General features: G+C 33.0%; 2 protein-coding genes across 2 annotated transcripts; both read right to left on the bottom strand.

Annotated features, from left to right (window-relative positions):
• Positions 1-57: 57 nt before the first annotated feature.
• LOC107870003 lies at positions 58-3,827 on the bottom strand (the record flags this gene model as incomplete). The annotated part of the gene is given in 6 exon segments (XM_047412315.1): positions 58-150; positions 436-487; positions 646-743; positions 978-1,042; positions 1,178-1,237; positions 3,809-3,827. Coding segments are annotated over 3 exon segments (207 nt in total), but the record flags the coding sequence as incomplete, so codon positions are not given.
• Positions 3,743-6,946, bottom strand: LOC107870006. Its single transcript, XM_016716387.2, has 4 exons — positions 6,190-6,946; positions 4,498-4,638; positions 4,235-4,402; positions 3,743-3,906 (listed from the first exon to the last, which is right to left on the bottom strand). The coding sequence occupies exons 1-4, from the start codon at positions 6,559-6,561 to the stop codon at positions 3,874-3,876; spliced, it is 714 nt and encodes a 237-aa protein (XP_016571873.2). The 5' UTR covers positions 6,562-6,946; the 3' UTR covers positions 3,743-3,873.
• Between the last annotated feature and the right edge of the window lie 1,884 nt (positions 6,947-8,830).

Raw genomic sequence — 8,830 nt, 5'->3', positions numbered from 1 at the left:
TGTGAATCAAAACGACAATCACAAATCAACATAAAATTCATACAAAAGCTAGAGGACCTTGTGCTGGTAAACCGATTTAACAGCTGCAAGAGGAACCTCAGCAAATTGCGTATCAGCCAGGATTAGTTGATAAGTGATCGCTGCAATGACCTTTTGACATAATGAAAAGCAAAAAAGAAAAAGGATTAGAGCAGAATTTCAGTTAAGGCAACATGTAGTCAGTCATGACAATTGATATAACATGCAGACTATAGTATAAAACCAGCAAATCTTTGCAAGAACACAACTTGTGCAGTTAAGTAGTACTTTTATCCATACAAATCATCTATATGCATGCCATCAAGCTCGATGACCTTGAGGATGGAATATTTGTTAATTCCATTTATCCCATCTAACACATAAAAAATACAAGTGCGGTAATGCTTTAGAGTATACCTCCCCAGGTTCTATGCCTTCCTTGGTTTTCAGAACTAACGTGCAATACTTCCTGCAAAAGCAATCAACATTCAAAATGCAGATTCTCATCCATCTGAAAATTTTGTGAAATCCAGCAGGCTATAATATTTCTTATTGCAAAAATGGTAGCAACAATGCAGGATTGTACTAAAAGAGTGTGTAAGTAACATATAAACTACATGCTTATACCCGTTCAATAAACATCTTTCAAGGAACTGTGACTCTTTTCCTGTGTTTGCAGCATAATTCATGTCCGGAAGTTCTTTTGAATAAATGTTCAATACGTCCTGCCACAGCATAGACAATAAACGAGTGAGGACTATACAAGGCAACAGCTCAATGTAAGCATTAGTATGGCCAATTTGTCCACAACTATCAAACTGGTTAAATCATAAGCAAAACAAGCAGCAGAACAAGAAAACACAGACTTCATTTGGTATATAACACATGAGCAACACAACTAAATAGCACGAAGTAAACAAACATAAGTATATCATACACACATAAAGAAAAGGAATTACCTGTAGTAAAGACTTGGTTTTTCCATCATCGTCTTTTGGATTAAAGAGCACAAAGCAGTAATTTCCTAATCACCACAACCCCATAACAAAATTGGTCATTTCACCAATCAAGAAAGACTATAAGCACAATAAATTCAATAAAATGAAACAAGAAAAAAGAGAAACTCATCCAAAAGGGGGGAAAATTCAATACTACATACCATTTTCCTCATACTCAATAGGGCTTTTGCATTCCTTTGAACATTTCCCATCATCCAAAACTACAAACACATAAACAAAAAGTAAACCACTTTATAATATGACCAATAATACTCCCTCAGTCCCAAAACACATACTCCCTCCATTCTTAAGTCTCTTGCTTTCTTTTTTAGTCTATCCCAAAATAAGTGTCTCATTCTATATTTAGTAAGTTCTCCAATTCCAATATTCTACTCTATTTGTTTCATTTTACTTGGCTCATATACCAAAAATAGTTGTTCCAATTTATGAAATCAAGAACATTGTAATAGTCAAATATAGAGTTCCAAAGCATCATTCATAAGGCTAACTTAGTAAAACTAAGGAATGTGCCAAGTAATATGAAACGGAATGAATATATGGCAAGTTAAAGACCACAACATGTAAACGACTATAAACATCTTTAATTTAAGAACACAAGATTCAAAAGTGTACCTTAATTTCTTAAACTTCGTGACAAATCAAACTAAGACACGCGAATTAGGAAAGAGGGAGTACTAACACGATTCAACACATCAAAATTTTCATATACATCATAAGAAGTACTATTCCCTCCATCCCACTTTATGTGTCACTTTTTTTTGCAGGTAGTCTCAAAAAGAACGTCAACTTACTATAACTAGAAACAATATAACTTTACAATTCCATTTTTAGCTTCAATAAAATGATTTAAGACCACACAAATATCTAATGATTGTTTTATACCACGAATTTCAAAAGTATCAGTACGTTTTTCCCTAAATACCATGTCAAATTAAACTATGCCACATAAAATGAGACGGAGAGAGTATAAACCACAGATTTTTCACCAAATATAAACAGCAACAAAAAAAAATAGTAGAATATAATCAGAGATTTTGACTTTAACATTCCTTGACAATGAGATTTTGAGACTATTTTCATGTAATTCTGATGTAAACTTCCCAGCTTCCACAATAACCTCGCAATTTCCTTACAATTACAAACAAAAAAAGAATGAAAATTAGAGATTTCATGAGAAAATTACTCTCTCTGTCCACTTTTACTTGTCCCGTTTTACTTCAATAAAGTCAATCTGACTAAACTTCCAAAATCACTATTCGAAAACTATACAAAAAATGCTATAAGTTGCAATCGTTCTCATGTTAATATGATGAAATATATATGCTCTTGAAAAGCGAAACCTAACAAATAATTCTAATGTAAACTTCCCAGCTTCCACAACAACCTCGCAATTTCCTTAAAATTACAAACAAAAAATGAAAATTAGAGATCTCATGAGAAAATTACTCCCTCTATCTACTTTTACTTGTTGCGTTTTGCTTCAATAAAGTCAATCTGACTAAACTTCCAAAATCACTATTCGAAAACTATACAAAAAATGCTATAAATTGCAATGGTACTCGTAATAATATGATGAAACAAAAAAATAATACAACTTCAGTCAAAATTCATGCAGTTTGAATCTCAAAAAAAGAAACGTGACAAGTAAAAATAAACCGAGAGAGCATTTGAACCGTTACCGGAACAATTTTGGTTCTTTCTTACCGATTGATATGGGAGAAGAAGATGGTTTCTTGGCGCCATTGTTACTTTCCAAGTTTTTTTTTTGGGGGGGGAGAAATGGAGGGAAATGAGAGGTTTTGTATTTATAGGTGAGGATTTTAAGCGGGAAGAGGGATAGGGATTTTTGAATTTTCGATTTAGGGATAATTATACTTTTGATTCCTTAATTATTGTTCCCTCCGTTCATTAATATTTGTTTATTATTGAATGACCCTTAAACTAAAATCAAGCGTAAAAAAAAAAAAAAAAAAAAAAAAGCGTGCAATATACATACATTTTATGGGTATATACTTTCTCAACCTACAAAGGTAACATATCCCTCACAATGTACTTGAGTAATTTATGTTCAACAATATGTGATGATTTCTATTTTATAGAGCCAATTTAGTTTTTATTGATTGTTTAGTAGTACACAGCTACTTTATAGGGTGATTTTGGTATTTTCAATGGCCTATATACGAACAGTTCTCTTGCCTAAATTTTTGAAGTGTTGTTTCTTCACGGTCTGGGTTGACCTTTCATTTCTTGGTTTAAGCTGCCATTCTTATTGCAGACTAAGCTACAGTTTCTAGAGTTTCTAAAGGAGTTTCACAAAGAAGATTGATAATAAAGAGATGAACAACACAATTGTTGATTTTGATCCATCCTTCAACCTGTGGTTTCGGTTTCTGTCACACTGTGGATGGAACTAGGTTGCTTGTATGCGTTAGATCCTCTAAAAGTAATGTATTTTTATGGAGGATTGCCCAACAACATTTTTTAGAGTAATACGACCCACGTCTTCATATACATTGTTATCACTAAACCATACTAGGTAATCAATAAACATGCTCAGTTTAGTTATGAAACTTAGATTTCAATATCTACGAGGATATGGCGCTAACCCCAAGTGTCTCGCCGGCCAATAAAAGGAATACAAATATCTATTAAGCTTCAACCAAACAAGAAGATATAGAATAATAAAACAACACAATTATACCGTCTTTAACTTAAAAGAGCAATCTTTTCCATAAATTATAACAAAGGTCAGCCACAGTAGTTCTTTATACTTTTCACACTAGACTTTGATAATCCATTGTCAGTTACTAGAAACTAAACCATTGAGGCACACACTTCACATCAAAGATATGCCATCACTACCCTTCACCTACACAAAAGCACAAGAGAGTGAGTTAGTAACATGCTCAAACTTTGTTAATTCTTTTAAAAAAAAAAAAAAAACTAAAAACTTTGTGGCGCAGATCAGGTTTTGGTAAATAATTTCCAGGCTCCTTTATTAAGCTTATACCAAACTGAATATTATATTTACATTTATTTTCTAATAGAAATACCTTTTTTCCCATTTGACTTAATTAAGCTTTCTCAGGACAAACTTATCTACCATAAACTGCTAATTCGTTCTATGAGATATTTAAAGTTATGAAACTTCAACAAAAAAAAAAAAAAGGAACGAAGTAATGAACAGATCTCATTACCCTTGGCCTGACGATAAGGACCTTCAAAGATTTATGTAGACGGTCCACCACCTTAACTTGAAAATATTCCGACTCGCCATTCTTGACCGAAAGGGTTATATAGTAAGTTACGTCTCTACAGCCATCTTCGTTAACCCTGATAATCTCATTGACCTCATATGTAGTGCCCTAACATGAATACACAGGAAATTTCTCAGCTTTCTAGAGAAAATAAGGAAAAAGAACAAGTAGACAGACAAATGGCAAGCGTTACTAGAGCATACATGTTTTTTGTTGTACCGTTCAAGTGCCTGTGCGGCATAACCCTTCATCAATTTAACGTTCTCGAGATCTTCCAAGTAGTACCACATCGGGGTTATGGAACGGAATGGAACCGAACTAGGATAATCTTTAATGTCAAATCCCTATCAAAGTAAGAGTCGACCAAATAGAGACAAACATCACTTATTGCAACCAACCAATATGTTGTAAGAAATAAGCTTTGGAAAAAAAATCAGTAAGTTATATCATATCAGACAAGTATCCAAGAATTTTATTTGCTTGTAAGTACCACATAAAATGGTGTTGTTTTTCACATTTCGTTTATTTTCATTAGCATATCCACATATGATATTCAATCTTTCCCACGATTCTGACATAAGTGAGCATATCAAAACTAGCGAATTCCGATCCCCCCACCCTTTTTTTGAGAAAGTAACATCGATCCCCCTTTTCTTTTATTAACATGCTCTATACTAAAAAAGACTCAAAAGTCACTTCCTGCCGAATTGCACCACTTTGGTTTAGGGCCTAGAGATTGTAACAGTTGAAAGCCAAAACAATTGAAGGAGCAGAGAGAGCAATCAAACTTGATGTTTGGCATCCACGTGGTGTTGTTTAATGGTGGTGGTTACTGTTTGACTACCATATGATGCCTTCAAAAGAAACAAGAAGAAGTAATGCTAGAAAAAATATATTTAACCCAATGCAGAAGTTATACGGGATTGAAACATGGAATGTCATTAGAAATTTCAGTTCCCAAAAATTCTTCCTTCTTTTTGCTAGTTTCAACAACAACATCCCACAGGTTGATTCTGAGGAGGGTCGAAGATAAGAAGTTTTGTTTCAGAAAGACACTCGGCTGAGCAATAAGTGAAAAAGAGACATTAGCAACAAACGGAAACAGCAGCAAGGCGAAACAACTGGTACATGTATTAATCTAATAGTCTCCTGCATTTCATTAGACTGAAACTCAATATTATAATCTCCCTAACCGTACTGATGTGCCAAGTCGTGTGAACAAGTTATGGATACAACACATTAGAAAATACGCCAAGGAGTGGCGGAGCCACATGTGCTTGAGGGGTATGACACCCCTTTTCCGGAATATTACATTGCGCAGCTAGGCAAAAATGTTACATGTATATACTACATATTGACGCCCGTCGATTCGGGCTTAAGCCAACTTGACCAAGGAGGGAGCTTAACTCGATTTCAATAATAGGAGCATAACCTACGACTAATGTATGTAGACCAAGGACTTTGCTTCTTCGTGAATTTACTTCTTTATACCACCTTGACATCCCTTGGTGAAAGCTGTAGCTCCGCCAATTAGGACCCAACCACATAAGCAAATTCATGTTATATTACCTATTTGACGGAAAGCAGTCTATATAAAAGATGAACTTGATGGAGAAAAGGCCATCTATAGAGCGAAAGGTGAAAAAACACATCTAAAGTATTCCAATTTTTGAATTTCATGCCTAAACTATCACCAATTAGTTAGTAAATGTTAATTGTTTGAGTTTCATACCTAAACGGAAACTGACACAGTTGATAGTATAGTTTAGGCATGTAAGTACTGAAAATATCGATCAGGTGTGTTTTGGACCATTAACTCAAATCAATGTATATACAAATATGCAAACGGTTTTTCTAGTCTAGGCACATAGATAGATGATAAAGCAAATAAGTACCTCGCTCTCCTCGATCTGGTCCACATACTTGTTCCAGCACTCTATATCCCCGGGATTCGGAAAATACCCTACATCTTTGTGGGGAAGAAAATGGTGGCATTTGATGTGGCTTCCATCCATAGGTAATGGATCCAAAGTTTTAAAATCGCTCGATTCTTCATCTGCATCTGATTCGCTGCTCAAGAAGTTCTCCGATTCGCTCGAGTCGAATTCACTTTCATTTTCACCTTGTGATGGTGGTGGTGATGATGGCAGCTGTGGCTTTTCACCTTCTGCATCTTCCTCTTCATTCACCTTTTGTTTCTTCACCGACGGCTCACTGTATTTCGATTCGCTTGATGGCGGTGGCGACTTTGGTGGTTGCAACATCATGTCAAATCGACAAAGAATCTAAGATTTGGGTATGCAGTATTGCCCCAACCCCAATAGAGCCTTCAACTAATACTGGATATTATAAATAATAAAAACTTTGATATCTTGATGCAAATAAAATAATTAAAATACATTGACATATACTTAAATTACATTGGTTTCTTCAGTCTAGTAAGCAGATGATTAGTGCTTGATAATAATTTTATAGCAACACCAAACATATTCACACTAATAACTCAAAGTAGAAAGAGAATTCATAACCAAAAAGTTAAAAATAAATGGAATTTAACTCCAAAATATTACTAATTTTTTTTTACTACTTTCTCCATCTTATGATTGCAGGTTGTTTCAATGTCTTAATATAATCTTCCGAAATCTAACAAAAGTGTCTTGAACATAAGAAAATACACTCTATTTATTGTAATATTGACATACATTAATAGCAAAATTAATCAACAAAAGCTTTTTATATATAAAAAAAGATATTTTATTTTTTGCAATAACACACACTAATAGCAGAAATATTTTCCATCAGTAATATAATAAGCAAAATAAAGATGAAATAGTATGCCACTAAACAAAGATGATAACAAAATTTGTGTTGTTTTCTCTTTTTGGTGGACAAATATGTTTTGCTTTGTCTGAAAAAAATAATTAATTGTTCACATATTAAATTTAAATGCTTACGCACCGGTGATCATTGAAAAAAACAATACAATTGACTATGTTCCTTTCAAAAAAATAATTCGAATAAAAACACAAAATAAAAAGATAAAGAAAAGAAGACTCAATATATGTGTATCGCTACGGACTATATGTGTATAACCTTTTTCCATTGTCATCGTTCCTAGGATTTCTTGTATAGTTAAAATAGGTATTTACCATATGTATTTTTTATTATATATTTAAAATTTTCTTAATTATTAAAATCTATTTTTTCCTTATCATATCTTTTAGGACTCCTTAATTATTAGTTCTCCTAATAATTCGTACCATATTTTAGGACTCTTTAATTTTAAATATTATAAAAATAATTCAAGAAAAATACTGAAAAGATAACTTTGTTTAAAGTAGAGACTTTTAATGAAGGTCAAAAAGTTCAATTCACTTTCCTAAGGGTATTTACACTTTTAATATATTATTATAGATTATAGATTATAGACTAGTTTAAAGTACGTGCTTAGCATGTGGATCTCACGTCAAATAACATAACTATATATAAGAAAAATAAAATCAATTTTTTACACATTATTCTCCATTTTCTTTGATTTGTCAATAATTTAAAGATATATTTTCCTCTCTAAATCTTCAAAGTGAAATATTAACAATCTATCATCAAAATTTTTACGAATGCGTGAAAAACAATACCTAAATTGAAACTTAAGAGATGTCACAAAATATCCTTAAACTCTAGCACTTTCTTCATCCTTCAATACACAATAAAAGTGAGACTTCACATTATTTCTGTGGTAATTAAATATATGATTATACTTGTTACTAGAAAAATAATACGCAGGTAACCTGAGGACGATATCCCTCACCTACAACCTTTTCAATCAAAGCTTGTTGCATCGGTGTATATAATCTTAATTATTTGTCACTAAATACTCAAGTTATTATTCGATTGTCTTTTTATTTGTTGAGCTTCTAACTTCAAACATGAATGCTAATAGCAGTGGGTTATAAGTGGATTTCAAGTGCATAGGCAAACTCTAGCATTGTGAATCAATATTATAATCATTTATATTAATAAATCATAAGAGAATTTTCTTTTGAAGTGACATTCATAAATTCATGTTGATTAATTTGTTATATTCACAAAGATTCTTTGAAAACTTTGGTCTATAAACAAACATTGACATAGCATATAATTCAACGTTCCGAGGAACTAGTCGAGGTGCATGCAAGCTGGCCAGCCTCCGCACCTTAGTTATCATAAAGATTCAAACATACTGATGTTCAAATTTGCATGCATGTTTAAGGACGCATAACATCCTTGAGCTTTCCAAAGCTCGACTCACACTCCTCGGACCATCGGAAAGGAACCTCCTTCCGAGTCAATCTGGTCATCGGGGCTGAAATAGTAGCGAAACCGTCAGGCAATGTAGAATACTAGAATTTGTCTTTGTTAGTGAGTTAAGTTGAGAATAAAGCCACTCTTAAAGCAAAAGATACCAGACTTGTAGCTTTTCCAGAAACTAATTGAAGTACAAGATTATATTGTAGATTCTTAATTTTCATTATATGTGTGTGTGTATATATATATACA

The sequence above is a fragment of the Capsicum annuum genome, chromosome 5, assembly GCF_002878395.1.
Source record: "Capsicum annuum cultivar UCD-10X-F1 chromosome 5, UCD10Xv1.1, whole genome shotgun sequence".
In the NCBI taxonomy this organism is placed as follows: domain Eukaryota; kingdom Viridiplantae; phylum Streptophyta; class Magnoliopsida; order Solanales; family Solanaceae; genus Capsicum; species Capsicum annuum.
This window is presented reverse-complemented; position numbering and strand designations above follow the sequence as displayed.